The 15,442-nt window shown below is 55.8% G+C and overlaps 1 protein-coding gene across 1 annotated transcript; it reads right to left on the bottom strand.

Annotated features, from left to right (window-relative positions):
* Positions 1-3,845: 3,845 nt before the first annotated feature.
* Fam174b (family with sequence similarity 174 member B) lies at positions 3,846-13,636 on the bottom strand. The gene is made up of 3 exons (XM_090321626.1): positions 13,063-13,636; positions 5,426-5,557; positions 3,846-3,928 (listed from the first exon to the last, which is right to left on the bottom strand). Exons 1-3 carry the CDS (start codon positions 13,596-13,598, stop codon positions 3,925-3,927), a joined length of 672 nt encoding a protein of 223 aa, XP_090177752.1. The 5' UTR covers positions 13,599-13,636; the 3' UTR covers positions 3,846-3,924.
* Positions 13,637-15,442: the final 1,806 nt, after the last annotated feature.

Raw genomic sequence — 15,442 nt, 5'->3', positions numbered from 1 at the left:
CACTGCTAGGCTCCCGATGACGAGGAAGGGGGGGCGGGGGTCACCACGCAGGGGGAGTGTCATGCCCCACAGATTCTGGCAGTGAGAGTCCAAGCTCAGCTGGCTTATACAAACCAGTCCCTTCAGAAGGCTGGCTATGTTCTCATTGCCAAGCCTGAAACACAGTAAAAGCTCAATAAATAGCCGGCTGGTGGTCTGATGACTTGAGTTGCTTAAGCATCAGTAAAGCACAAACTGGGGCTCAGGAGCAGACTTCCACCCTCCCTGCACCTGGCAGTGTGCCTGTTACCCTCCCCAGCGGCTAGGGGAGCACCAAGAAATTAAAAAAAAAAAAAAAAAAAAGAGCAAGGTGGGGGAGTTTGCCCCCTTTTCTCACCTAGGAGAATTCAGTATCTCACTTTGGTGGGGTGGACAGAGGATGGAAAAATACAGAACCACCATCCCCCCCCCAAACCTAGCCCTGGCACAGTCCCCAGTGAAAAGGAGATTATTCCATTTCATTAGCTACTTTGTGTGCTGCTAATACAAGGCTCCTGTTCTTTGCTTTCTATTCCAGAACATTCCCGGTAACTATTTTCCAAGGGTAGTACCACTAGCTAAAGTAAAGAGAGGAAAAGGCATGGATGCGTGACCAAGGCCTTGCAGGGGGAGTGGGGGAGGAAGGGGGCAAAGGAGTGAGACAGTGGGGTGAATGTGGAGGCAAATGAATCAGTAATAGTCTCAAAAGAAAAAAAGTCCTATAATAATACGGAGCAAATCATCATAAGGAGAATCGCACCACGGCAGAGCAGTGGAGTCTCCAAAAACTCATTTCTACACAGTTGGTAAGCAGAAAGGAGGACAGGATGATCTATCCAGAGCAAACAGCCTGCGGTCACACGGCGGGGTCACAGGCCGGGGGGGGGGGGGTCACAGGCCGGGGTCACGTGGATGGCTCCTTGGGGGTACTGAGGTCAGAACTCAGAGTCCAGAGAACCATTTCCTCCAGTCTTAGACAAGCAGACTCCACTCTTCAGTATCTGCTAGGCTCAGGAGCACTGTTTTGGGTGCCAGCCTCCAACAACGTTTTCGTCCTATGCGGCTCTGGATAATCACAGGAGAACAGCAGGTTTCTGAAAGCCGCATGCTCTATACACCGTCCAGATGTAGAAAGAACCACAAGGAAGGAATTAAGTCAGGTCCTCCAGGACCGACAGCCTGGCTCGTGCCCATCATCCCCAGCGGGGTAGAAGGGGAGCAGAAACAGCACGTGTGAATGGATGGTGCCGCTCTGGGGAGGGAGGAGACGACCCTGGCCTCAATCCTCCTTGCTGGTGATGGCGACACAGCCCCTCCCCTCCGACTCTCCTCTGGAGCAGCTGGCCGGCCCCATTCTCCTGGACTGGCTCTGCTGGGGAAGTCTGGACAGCAAGTTTGAAGGCATGACACCCCTCCCTCTCTTCTCCTCACAGGCCCTGCTTTTTTGGGGTCTCCTTTCCATAACAAGTTCTCCAAACCCAAGCATCTCCCTGAAGAGCATGGGCACTGGACAACACATTGGACTCAAGGCTTCGTTACAAAAGGGGATCCCACACCCATGTCCCTCCTCCGCCCCCTGCCAGGGTGAATAGCCACACAATGAGCAGACGACACTCTCTTACTTATACTTGCAGGTCTTCTGCTGCACATGCGTGTAGAGAGAAGCATGGAAGGGATGGGGGCCCCAAGTGAACCCCCAAAAGTAAAGGGCAGCCTGAAATATCAGCCACCCCTCTGTCAAGATGAGGGGTCTGCTTATTCCCCTCTCTCCCCGGCCCAGCCTGCTCATCCCTGGTGCTTGTGGGGGGAAAAAAACCCACCCATCGGGCAAGGCTCTGTGGTGGAAAAGACTACAAGAAAAGCTGAGAGCACCTGAGGCTCCTGCTGTAATCCAAGTGGCTCTGGAAGCTGAGATCTGGGGACCGAGGTGCAAGGCCAGCTTGGAGAATGAAAGTCTGTGAGATCCATGTCTTCAATTAACCAGCAAAAAGTGGGGAGTGAAGCTGTGGTTCAAGTGGTAGTGTGCCAGTCTCAAGCAAAACAGGGCAGGGACAGCACCCAGGCTCTGAGCTCAAGCCCCAGATTGGTACCAAAACCGGAAAGTGCGACAGGAAGAGTCAAGCAGGCCACCACCCTTGTGCTGAAGCCAGCTTTCCTTTCTGGCTTTTACCCACTTAGGGTTGGATCCATCCTGGACAAATCTTAACTCAGACAGGCGGGTGGCTTAGGCCTGGACAGATGCGGGCGAAGTAGAGACGGCAGCTTCTGACATGACTGGGTCTATATTCTCTACACACACCGGAAACACAGGCTCAGCCCTGCCCCCCCCTCCAAGCCTTGTCACCTGCGTCCCCAACCAAGAAAGCAGGGCATTGGCCTCTACCAGCCAACACCCCCAGCCCAGGCGCTTGAGGCTCCCCAGAAGCGTCTTTATTTAAGTCTGCCAAGGAGCTGAAAGGGTCCCTGCTGGGACTCCTCCAGGGGCCAGCAGCCAGGGCCCTGCAGGCAGATCCATGGCGTCTGGACGGCAGGCAGGCGAGTCCAGCTTCCCCCTCCAGTCAGCTGCAGCATGGGACACTCAAGGCAGAGCCAAGGCTCCAGGTGAGAGGACGCACAGCCTCGACCTGGCCTGGCCTCCGCTTCTGGAGCCACCACAGGTGGTGAGTACCCCAGTCCCCTCCCCAGGGAGGGAGGGATGGGGGGGAGAGGTGTAAAGTCTTGCATTCTTCCCTCTCACCACCACCACTGCTGGACCCCAATCCACACACACATCAGAGCCACACACACACATCCCCACCTCTGCCCCCAGCCCCTGCACAGCTGAAATTCTACACATGAAGCACAGCGCCTGGCTTAGCTGCCAGGCTGCAGGGCTCTCGTGAGCCTTTGGCCCCAGGCAGGTAACAAGTGAACCAGCTCCTCTGAGCAAAGGAGAAGAAGAAACAGAGAGAGGTAGAAACATTCATCCCAAGGCAAAGACCAGGCAAACACACACCCCGGGAAGGAAAGGATGGGAGGAAAATAAAAGCCATGTCTCTAGGACACAAGACCCCATCCCCCCACACACACACGTTTTGGGGGGCACTTCCTGGGTCTGGAGGTTTCCAGTGGCCTACACTGACATCTGACAGGATCCCTGGCGGTGGCCCTTTTATCACCCAGCCAAACCACCACTCATTTAATAACCACACACACACACACACACACACACACACACACACACACACACTCACACATATATGATTCTAAGACAATGTAGAATAGCGACAGAACTAAGAAACAGCAAAACACCATCAAAATATCAACTAGGCCAAAAACTAACTACCCAGTGCCTTCATTCCCTTGAGGAGGTGTTATTTCTATATCACACACACACACACACACACACACACACACACACACACACACACACAGGTTCCCTGATACCGAAAGCTCTTTGTGACTAGCCACGCTGGTTTCTGCTGAGGGGTGGGAAAATGCCACAGGCTGCCATTTCACCAGGAGAAAGTCAGAACCCACACCAGGTGGAGGAGAGGCCTCGCCTCAGCCATCCCAGGGCAAGGGCCCAAAGGCAGGGCCAAGGGCAAGCAGGCCAGCTGCCCTGGGTGGTTTTCCATCCGGGGTCCTCCATGTTGCAGCTTCACAGTGTCTATCTTTCACCCCGCAGGAAGGTAAGGAAAATCTTGGAGGAGGAGGAGGAGGAGCAAGAGGAAGAAGAAGAGGAGGAGGAGGCGGAGGAGGAGGAGAAGGTTTAGCCTGGGCATCTGCAGGGCAGCCAAGGCGACTGGAGTACTGATCCCTGAAGCAGCTGGCGTCCAGCATTCATTAAGCAGAGAACGGTTCTCAGATCCTTCGCTGCAGCTCACCAAGGCCCACTGGGGGACTCCAACCGTCAGAAGCCAGGTTTTACCTGAAAGAATAAAAAAGAAAAAGAGGGGTAAGACAGAGCCATGGGCACTGGCCCTGCCAGCAGAGGGGCAAGCAGACCTGACCACTCCCCAGCCCAGCAGCCTCCTTCCCGTGGGCCACACTGTCACACTTGTCTCCCTCATTTCCTGCCACTGGGCCTCTGAATACGCTGTCTGGAAGACACACTGGACTTCCTCCCTCAGCTCCCAACTCAGGCTCCTTCCCTCACTCTAGTACACACAGACCCCGGCACACAACCTCTTTTCTCCCTGAATCCTTCCTGCTCAGCTCCTCGACCGGCAAACTGGGACAGACTGCAAAAGTCCAACAGGAAGCATTGTAGACCTAGCAATCCCTCCTGTCTCTCGACCCAGCTGTTGGGACAGAGAAGCAGCCACGGGTGATACAGGCTGTGTTCCAATAAAACTTTATTTATGGACACTGAAACTGTAATGGCAGCTAACGAGCATGCTTCATGAACTCTCCTCCTTCCTTTCTTTCTTGACCACCCAATGAAGAAACCACTCTTGGCTCCTGAGTTGTGGCGCTCTTGGGCAGGGATGGCCCTTGAGCAGGTGGGGACTGTGGGAGAGCTTTAGGTGCTTCCTCTCTGCTCCCCTGCTAAGGGGTGAGGCTTTGCTCCCTCCACCACGTGGCACCTCGCCATAGGTCCAAAGCACAGGGCTACTGGGTTGTGGGCTGAAACTCCGAAACTGTGAGCCACAATAAACTTGTCCTCCCTCTAAGCAGATTGCCTCATGTGTTTTGTTATCGTAATCCCAAGCTGACTGACACCATGGTACAGAGACAGGCAGGGGGCCACCGAGAACTGGCAGCAAACATGACCCTCAGCGGCCAATAGTGAAAGCTTGAAGACAAGCATAATAAGGCAGACTACCCACCAACCTTGAGGAAGAGTGGGCTTACCTACCACACAGAAGACCTCACACAGTCAACAGAGAGGAGTCGGTACCATTCCAGCCAAACCGCGCAGGCTTGGAGGAATCAGACAGCTAATGTCTTTGAAGGGTTAAAGACATCTCAAGTACACAGAAGCTATGGAACCAGGGACAGCAGAAACAGCCCCAGCCGAAGTTTGGTTCTTCTACCAGCAGACCCCATGCCAAGCATGTCCCTCTCCCTCTCTGGGCCTCCCTGCCACCGGGAATATCCCCAACGTGGGGAGGCGGATAGTATACATCTGAAAGCTGTATGACAGTCATGGTCACAGTGACAGTCCTACAGGCTGCCACTGGCAAACACAGACTTGACGGTCTTCCTCCATCCTTAAGGCACACGTGGCATTATCATCAGGGGAGAGAAAGGAATAAACACCTCCGGCAGCATCCATCCCTCTGGAGGACAAGAGCAGGTCCCTTCATCAGCAAAACACCCCGGGGCCCAAGGCCTAACCAGAGGCAAAACACACAGACGCCAGGCCACGCTCACCCACCTCACCCCCGGAGCCCAGGAGGGAGCCCGGGTCCCAGCCTCGCACCTGTATTTGATGTCGAACACCGTGGCCTCTTCATCTTCCTCCTCCTCCTCGTTCAGCGGGGCCATTTCCACACGTTCGGCCGGGGTGGTGATGATGTCATACTTGCGGGTTTTCTTTAACCTCTTTCCAGATCTGGAAGAGAAAGGCGCTCTTGAGAAAGCTCCCCGGAGTGTGCCCCGGGTGGAAGTTGCTCTCTCCCTCCTGTGGGCATCTGGAGCCTCCATGCTGGCCCTGCATCTCCAGCCAATCAATGCATGGCAGCCCCCCCACCCCAACCAACCAATAGCAGGGGACAGGTAGGAAAGGCATGGCCAATCAGAGGCAATCACCTGTGTCTAGGAAGAGCCTGAACAGAACCAGATGCTCAGCCCGAGCCAATCAAAGCATTGCAGTCGGTTAACCAACCAATAGCAGGGAAGAAGAGAGGAAGGCATGGCCAATCAGAGCTAACCAGCCTTTGCTAGGAACCATGAACCAGAGGCAGACAGTTCCCTGCCCACAGATCTTGAGATAGCACAGCAGTCTTCTAGACACAAAGAATAAAGTGAGCCTAGGGAGAGAGGGAGAAGGAGTGAGCCCCTCCTACAAAAGGGACAAAGCTACCTCTTCCACCAGACCAAAACCAGGCCAGGTTTTCGGTCCCACTGTGGCCTAAAGACTCCACTGTAATAACCAACTCCATCGTGGGATTCCTGTTACACGGTAACAGTAAGTTTTCCACACACCCATGTCATTTTCCGCTTCCTCTAACATTAAGTCCTGGGATCTACAGCTCCTTGACAGTATTCCGACACTTTCCCTAGGGTTACCTGTGGACAGGCTTTCCAAAAGATAAAACACCGGGATGGAGACCTGAGGAATAAAAAAACAAAAAAAAAGGCAAAGCCCACACAACCAGAAAGCTTTTGAGATTTTCCAGGGGTCTCTGCAGGAACAGCAGGACAGAGCCCTCCCCTTTGTGCTCCTGAAGCAGGCATGGTGTCTAATGCCTGTGGAGCAGGGCAGCCAGAGCAGAGCGGCCTGTGTGCAGGACTTCCTGTTGGAGAGAAAGATGTTCACTCTCCCTTCCCTCTGCCAGGCACAGTGATATACCCCTGTACACCCTGTTATGCACAAGGCAAAGACAGGCGGGATCGAGGCCAGCCCAAGGAAAGAGGCAGCAGCATGGTGCTGTAATCCCAGCTTCTTGGGAGATGGAAACGAAGATCATAGTTCACAAAAGGCCCAGCCAGGCGTGTGACAACCGGTCAAAAACAAATGAGAATCTATAAAAACAAATTAAAGCATAAAGGGCTGGGGGCAGGACCCAGATGGAGGGGGAGCACCTGACTAGCAAATATGACACACTTAAATTCTATCTCTAGTATTGAGAGAGAGAAGGAGGGAGGGAGGGAGGGAGGGAGAGAGGGAGAGAGAGAGAACCTTCTAGCCACTGGTGAGAAACAGGTCTCCAACCAGCAGGAGAGCCAGGTGAATAAACATCAGGGCCCAGGGCCGGCTGACAGCTTGGAGAGAAGCCTTCCTCCCCTGCCTCCTGCACAAAAATAAACAAAGCAAGACTTGTTCCATTCTGGGCGTGTCACATGGACGCTGGGAGACCAGGAGTCCAGAGCCTGGGGTTCAGGTATCAACCCTGTCCCCCCTGGGGGGCCACATTTGGCAGCACAGCATTGGCTCACACCCAATTATCTTCTCAGGTACCAGGCTGTCCTGACTCCATTCACAGGCCTCCCTCGCCCGTGTTCCGGTACCATCCACTCCCCTGGGACAAAGGCTAACACCACTGACCAACCGTGCACCCTTGATGTCATGGCAGCCACCAGCCAGCGCGGCACCAAGACCTGGCAAAATCCAGTTATGCTGAGGGGCCTGCCCTAGGGAAGCGGGCCTCAAATCCAGGTCTGGCCCACTCCAAAACCCAAACTCAAGGAGCTCACCTGGGACTCTGTTAACTTCCAGGCAGCAGGAAGGCCAGCCTCAAGTTACCCTGGCTGCCAGCCAGCTCCTGCGGAGACCAAAAGCAAGCAAAAGAGGTTGTGTCCACAAAGGGAGGGCGAGAATGCAGGTGTCTCCAGCTCAAAGACACAGAGCCCACTAAATTAACCTACAAGTTGAATGAAATACAGGTTTCCGTGAGGAAACTGGGGGAGAAAACAGATTCCCCCAGATGGCATTAACACTCAGATATACACAGGACAGACAATCCAGAAACAGACCTGAATTTACCCCAGAACTCAGTGTGCAATAAAAGTGGCATTTCATGAAAGATTTCTTTAAAAAAGTATATGATGTAAAAATCAACGTTAATAAATTCTTTAAAAAAAAAAACAGTCACCCATAAAAGATGCCTACTTCGCCCATTCCATATCATGGTAATGCAGCTGGGGCAGAAAATGCACTGCAGAAAATGAACTCATGGCCTGGTGGGGAGCGTGGCCTAGTGGTAAGGTGGATACTTGCCTAGCATGTATAAAGTCCTGGGTTCGAATTCTTGGTACCATATACACAGATAAAGCTCGAAGTGGTGCTGTGGCTCAAGTAGCAGAACACTAGCCTTGAAAAAGCCCAAGGACAGTGCTTAAGCCCTGAGTTCAAGCCACAGACTGGCAAAAAAAAAAAAAATGCAATCACAAAAGTAGATGAAAATATAGGAGAAATCCAAAATCCACTTAAAAAACTCAAACAAGGCCGGGAGTTTGGCCTAGTGGTAGAGTGCTAGCCTAGCATGCACAAGGACCCGGGTTCGATTCCTTGGTACCACATACATAGAAAAAAAGCCAGAAATGGTGCTGAGGCTCAAGTGGTAGAGCTCTAGCCTTGAGAAAGTCCAAGGACAGGGCTCAGGTCCTGGGCTCAAGCCCATGCCTGCCAAAAAAAAAAAAACTCGGGCCGGGAATTTGGCCTAGTGGTTAAAGTGCTTGCCTACCATGCATGAAGACCCGGGTTCGATTCCTCGGTACCACATACATAGAAAAAAGCCGGAAGTGGTGCTGAGGCTCAAGTGGTAGAGCTCTAGCCTTGAGAAAACCCAAGGACAGTGCTCAGGCCCTGAGCCCAAGCCCAGGACTGGCAAAAAAAAAAAATCAAAACATCTGGAAATACGGTTGGTCAGGATATAGGAAACAGATTCTCATTAAAATGACTCACGACATGGAAATTGTTACAACATAAGCAGTCGAGCAGCCTCAACCAGCAAATCCCCTGTAATCCTGGCCACTTGAGAAGACTGTGGTACACGCCTGGCCCAGGCAGCAAAGCCCATGAGACTCCATCTCAACCTATAGCTAGGCTCAGGGACGTACACTTGTGACCTTGGCTTTGTGGGAGGCAGCAATCAGGAGGATGGAGGGGTTAAGAGGTAGACAAAAAAATAAGGTCTGACACTGGCTCAGCAGAAAAGGCTGGGCGTGGTAGCTTATACTTATCATCCCAGCTACCTCAGGAGCACTTGAAACGAGCTGAGAGTCCATGAGCACAGACGCAGCGACACCCACACGGCCTTCCTTATCACCTCTCCTGGGTAGTTCCGCTCTGATCCACAGATCCCTGGCCAATGCTTAAGAAAGCAGCCACTGCACCTCCCATCCTCTCCGACTGACAAAGTGGTACCGTGGCACCCAGGCGGGTGGACCCCGACAGCTTCCCGCACGCTGTGGTCCTGGGTGATCAGGCCTCCCAGCTGACAGCCACGGGCCAGACATCTCCAACACATGGCCAAGGGTTTTTCTTGGTAACTCCGGGGCTCTGCATCCCATCTGCTCCTCTTCCACCCCCCACCCCCTGGGGGGAGGTAAACTCTCCTTTCCTAAGTCAGCACAGCCTAGCTCCCAGCTGTTGGAGGCACCACAGCCTGCGCCCCACACCTGCCCGAAGCTGCCAGGTATGTTTGTCAAGGGCTGGACCCACTTCATTTGTGCAGGAGGCGCCAGGAAGAAGGCCCCCTCTTGGCCACGCACGAGGGACCTCTCCCAGACAAATCATTTGGCTCCTGGCAGGACAGACAAGTCCGGTCCTCACTGGCTGCCTGCAGCCCGTCTGCCTGTGGGCACCGTTTGGTACAGCCCTCACAATGACACCGTGAATAACCAAACAACTCAAAGACAAAGGCACGATGGCCGGTAGGGACCCTGGAAGCCAAGGCGTTAGTGCCTGGAGACCCTTCCACTGAGCACTGGTGGCTCATGTGTGCCATCCTAGCTACTCCGCCCTGACTCAAGTGGCAAAGCGCTGGCCTTGAACAACAGAAGGGCAGGGAGAGCACCCAGGCACTGAGTTGAAGCCCGAGGACCAGTGAGCACGCACGCAGTTCACAAGGCCAACGCTCGGCCGGCTACACCTGCACAGCTGAGCATACACCCTACTCTACCTGCAGACCCACCCTCCTTCCCCACGCCGGAGCCGCAGTCTCCTCCTCGGTGCCCTGGGATGGAGAGAGGCAAGCACAAGAGCTTTGGGTGTGAGAAAGGTCACAGGGCCCCAGGGCCTGGAATAACCTGGCCACAGCCGCCAGTCACCACCTCTCCTCAGAGCCACACCTGTCAACAAGAGTGGCTTCCTCCTTCCTTCACCCCAGAAAATAAACACCAGCTCCAGATTCCTGGCCGACAGCCCTTAGGTTAAGGACACACTTTGTTTAAAGTGAAATCATCCCAAATGCATGCTTCTAGGACTTTCTTTTGCAAATAGTTAGACTTAAAATATCAACCAAGTAAATAAAAAGCAGCAGCCAGGCATGGGTGGCTCACTCCTGTCACCCTATCATCCTAGCTACACAAGATCTGAGTACTTACATCTGAGGATTGTGGTTCTAAGCCAGCCTGGGCAGGAAAGTCCCACATCACTCTGAGAGACACCAGCCATGTGAAATGGGAGTTCAACTTTCTTTTGTTAAAAATATATTTAATGGGGCCAGGAGTTTGGCCTAGTGGTGGAGTGCTTGCCTAGCATGCATGAAGACCCAGGTTCGATTCCTCAGTACCACATACATAGAAAAAAGCCAGAAGTGGTGCTGTGGCTCAAGTGGTAGAGCTCTAGCCTTGAGAAAGTCCAAGGACAGAGCTCAGGCCTTAAGCTCAAGCTCAGGACTGGCAAAAAATATATATACATATGTATATATATTTAATAAGTGCCAGCCCATGCCAGGGGCCAAATGAGGTGATCAGAGAGACACAAGACGACAAAAGCCAGTCTGTCCTGAGGAACCCAGTGTAGTGGAGGGAGGGACATGTGATTCGACCCCAAGTGTGCTGTGGAGGCTTGGAGGCACAGGCCGGGAGGACAACCCGCAATGGGCAGGCCATGGAGCCATGGTGGCGGGGCGCTGTGGGGGGGACCAGAAGCACGAGCCACGGAATGGCTCCGTGAAATCCCCTCAAGGCCAGCATGGCCGAGGGGCATGGGCAGAGTCCAGGGCAGGGCTGGGGAAGGAGGCGAGAGCCCTGGTGCACATGGAACCAGCCTGGCCTGGGCACAGAATAGCTTGTACTGGAGAAGGTGGGGACACACCCAGATGGAGAGGGATAAGGACGGAGCAGGAGATAGGAGAGGTCAGGAGGGACAGGAAACAGGCAGAGGTGGCGGCAGGCAGGGTCATTCACTGGGCGGGAGGTCTCTGGAGATGTTCAGACCTAGGCACCAGCACTCTAAGGAACTGGAAAGCAAGCAGAGCGGAAGATCAGAGAGCCCCAGGGGCGCAGACAGGCAGTGCAGACTACAGAGGAACCCGGCTCTGCCTGGACCACCCTGACTTGCAGAATGTTCTACCATCCAGCAATGCAAAGCAGCACGTGGGAGCCAAGGAGCAGCATGGCCCTTCCCTGCTGAGGAATGTGATGAATTCTTGTCTGGATAAGAATCTTGGGGGGCCACTCACCCCAAGGCTTCACCCCAAGACGCACACCTCCTACCCTGCCTGACTTCTTCCCAGACATGGGACCCTTCCAGGCCCAAGGCCCCATCCCCTCACATCTGGCAACATGCTGCCTTCTCCCTCAGGCCTCCCCCTCCACCCCCGGCTAATAAAGAGCAGACTGGAGAAATAGTTAAAATCATTTCCGACAAAGTACACACAGTCTTCCGGGCTCAGCCTATTTTTAAGCTCAGTGGCTCCAAACCTCCAGGTTCCCAGCGGCTCTGGGCATTCATCACCTCCAACTGAACAGTGACACGAGTGGATAGATGATGGGGTCACCCCAGGCAGGGTGAACTGGGCACCCCCATAGTAGGGCTCTCTGCTGAGTATAGGAACTGGGCTGTCCACATTGTAATGCAACATGGCGGACAAAAGGTGGAAATCAGAAGTGGTGCCAGTCATGGTTCAAAGTGGTGGAGTGCTAGCTTTGAGGAAAAGAGCTCAGGGACAGCGCCCAGACCCTGAGTTCAAGCCCCACAGCCAACCAAAAGAACAGAACCCAGGAAGGAGCCCCGGTCCGCTGCCCCTCAATGACATCTGGAAGACGTGAGACAGGAACTGGGCCAGAGGTGGAGTGCAGTGAGCTCAGAATGCCGCACATAAGTCGTTCAGGGCATGAAGTTCTTAAGCAAAGGAGTAAAGGAGTAAAGGAAGGCATGGGGGGGGGTGCTTGAACCCCCAGAATACCAATGATATGGCCACAGGGAGGAATAATAATGTGGGGGGGCCAAGCCAAGGCAGGGGAGGGAGCAGGGGCACTGGGGCCACACCTCCCACTCCTCTAACGCAGACCATCTGCATCCGATCACACAAATCCTGGATTTGGCAACCAAGAGTACACCCCTCAAGAGCTGGTTCCTGCTCCTCTGTCCCCACAGCTATCCAACTCCTCCGTGCAGTGTGGGGACAGCCTGGAACCAATGCCCCACCCAGAGGGTCAGGCCGGCCTGAGCAACAGGATGCATTTCATTTCCTACAAAAACAGCCTCTCTGCTTTGTGGTAGCAAAGAGTCCAGCTCACCTCCCCTGGGGCCTGACCACCTCCTCCCTGCAGGGACTGTCTCCTTGACCTTGAGTGACCTTCCAGCTTCTGCAAGACCTCTCCCACTCCTGTAAGTTACCAAGGCCACAAAGGGTCACTAAGCATCACCCCGGCCCAGTGCCAACCCCAGGGATAAAAGAAGTGTCTGAGGGCAACCTCATGCTAGAAACCATCTTTCTGTAGCAGTCAGAGAGAGACTGTAGACAAAGTTATGTACAGAGAGAGGGGCAGATGGGATGTGGGTTGCTAGAGACGAAGTGAAAAGGGACAGCAAGATTAAATGTAGAAAACCTGAATTCAAATCCTACCTCTACCCCCTGGGTTTTCCCCAGCGATGAAGTGAGTATAAAAAAATAAATCTCAAGCCAGGTCCTGGTGCCTCCCACCTGAAGCCTTAGGTACTCAAGAGGCTGAGATCTGAGGATCCAGATGGAAGTCAGCGGGCGTAGGAGAGTTTGTGAAACCCTTACCTCCAATCAACCACCAGAAAAGATGGGAGCGGAGCTGGGACTCAGGCAGAGCATATCAGCCTTGAGCTCAAGCCCTAACAGCAGGACAAATAACAATAATCATCATCATCAGGCACGGGCTGATGGATGGAGCTGGTGGACGGACCGTCCGACGCAGCACTCTGGTCCTGTTGGAGGCGGCAGGCAGCGGTAGGACGCGGACTCGGGGACCCACCTGCAGACGCGCCGCAGCAGGCCGGCCACCAGCAGGGCGCTGAGGACGCAGGCCACGCCCGCGGCCGCCTTCAGCGCGGGCAGGCCGCGGAGCAGCGTGGACACGCGGGTGACCAGCGCGTCCCCGCTGCTGTTGGAGGCGCCGGGGCCGGGCTCGGCCCGCGTGGCGTTCCGGGGCGCCGGGCCGGGCGCCGGGCGGTCGGGCGCGGGCGGCGGCGCGGGCGGCGACTCGGCCCGGCGGGCGCGGGCGCCGGGCGCCGCCAGGAGCGCGAGCAGCAGCGGCCACAGCAGCCGCGGCGGCGGCGGGGGCGGCGGCGGCGCGGGCGGCGCGCGCATGGCGCGGGCGGCGGGGATCGGCCGGTCGGTGACGATGGGTCGCTGACGGATCGATGGCTCGGCCGGGGAGCAGATCGGGCGGGGTGCGCGCGGGGAGCCCCGATTCCGCACCCGCGCGCGGCGCCGGGCGCAGGAAGCCGCGGAGCCCGGAAGAACCCGTGCCGCCGCCGCCGCCGCCACCAACACGTCGCACGGAGTCATTCGACGGGCTGCGCCCCGCCCCGCCCCGCGCCCACCCCACCTCCCGAGGTTCGGACCCGGGAGAGGACTGCGCGCCAGGCCGACGCACTCGGCGCTTCGGGTCCGGACCCCGGAGAGGACTGCGCGCCAGGCCCCCTCCCCCCGCACTCGGGGTCCGGACCCCGGAGAGGACTGCGCGCCAGGCCCCTTCCCCCCCGCACTCGGGCTCCGGACCCCGGAGAGGACTACGCGCCAGGCCGACGCACTCGGCGCTTCGGGTCCGGACCCCGGAGAGGACTGCGCGCCAGGTCCCATTCCCCCGCACTCGGGGTCCGGACCCCGGAGAGGACTGCGCACCAGGCTCCCTCCCCCCCGCACTCGGCGCTTCGGGTACGACCCCGGAGAGGACTGCGCGCCAGGTCCCATCCCCCCGCACTCGGGGTCCGAACTCAGGAGAGGACTGCGCACCAGGCTCCCCCCACTCTCCGAGTTTGGGGTCCGGACCCTGGAGAGGACTGCGCACCAGGCCCCCCCCCACCCCCCCGCTGCACTCGGTGCTCGGGGCGCGGACCCCGGAGAGGACTGAGCACCAGCTCCCCTGCCCCCGGCGCTTGGAGCGAGACAGGCGCCCAGCACCCTCACCCCAGCCCGCCCGCCCGCCCGCCGGGCTCTGGGACCCAGCGCGGGAAGCCCCGCACCGCCGGCCGAGGCCCGGCGCCGGGTATCTGGGGCCTCGCTCCCTCCGCTCCCCTCCCCTCCTCTTCCAGAGCTAGTTCTTGTCTAATTTGTTTCTGTTTTCTGTGCCAGTCCCGAGGTTTGAACCCAGGACCCAGGCGCTGTGCCCGAGCTTCCCCACCCTAGGCGGCGGATGCTCTGCCGCTTGACCCACAACTCCAGCTCTGGCTTTCGGTGCTTAATCGTAGGTCTGCCTCTCACGGACTCTCCTGCCTGGCGCTGCCGACCTCCATCCTCAGGGTTCTGCTTCCTGAGCAGACAGGGTTACAGACGCCTGCCATTGGCCCCCAGCTAGATGGCTTCTTTTTCTGTCTGTTTGCCGGACCCAGGGCTTGAACTCTGGGCCTGTGCTCAAGGCGAGAGCTCTACTCCTTGAGCCACAGCCCCATTTCTCGTTTTCTAGTGGTCTCACCCTGCTTTGAATAGCTTTGAACCTAGCTCCTCAGATCTCAGCCTTCTGAGTAGCAGTAACTAAGATTACTGGCTGGTGTCTTCATTTTCAACACTGCAATGTTTTGGTTATTACTGGAGAGGGAGGGGGAAGGAGAGGATGAACAGGAAATTAGCAGTGTGTGATGTCCCTGCCGCAGAGAGGTCTCAGGGCCAGTCAGTCATTTGGGGGGTTCAGAAGGAGGGAGTCTCCTGCCTGCCCTGCTGGCCTGTGCGGAAGACAGGGGCCAGACACAGCTCTCATCTCCCTGATAGAAATGACAGGGCCATCCCATGACAGGAATGCCTATCTACATAAATAATGCCAGTAAAATGGCCCAAGGCGAAAAGGTTTAAGAGAAATGCCAGTGCCTTATTCATAAAATAACAGTTTGTACAATGTCCCCAGGAGGCTGAAAGACACCTCAGCCGCGTCTATCTTGGGCCTGAAAGGGCTTCTTCCCCATCTTCCTGTGCAAACACGGAAATCACAAAGGCACCAGGATAACAGGCACAGTTATGAATCTAAACCCCAAGTGCACAGTGCTTTTCATACCCCACGAAGGCAGCTTAGAGATAGGAAATGATGGAGTGTGTAACTCCGCACAGCCACGGGAAATGAAGCTGCAGGCACTCAGCAATAACACCGGGTCCTTGTGGTAGAAGTCCCAACGTCTTGGCTAGATTTTATTCAAGAAACA

The sequence above is a fragment of the Megascapheus bottae genome, chromosome 30 (assembly GCF_031878675.1).
Source record: "Megascapheus bottae isolate mThoBot1 chromosome 30, mThoBot2.hap1, whole genome shotgun sequence".
Lineage (NCBI taxonomy): Eukaryota > Metazoa > Chordata > Mammalia > Rodentia > Geomyidae > Megascapheus > Megascapheus bottae.
The sequence above is the reverse complement of the archived record's forward strand: the minus strand, read 5'-3'. Positions and strand labels throughout refer to the sequence as shown.

Coding starts and splice junctions, on each gene's coding strand:
- Fam174b (XM_090321626.1), bottom strand. CDS start 13,598: ATGACTCCGTGCGACGTGTTGGTGGCGGCGGCGGCGGCGGCACGGGTT. Junction 5,558..13,062: donor CTGCTGCGGCGCGTCTGCAG/GTGGGTCCCCGA, acceptor TTTCTCTTCCAG/ATCTGGAAAGAGGTTAAAGA.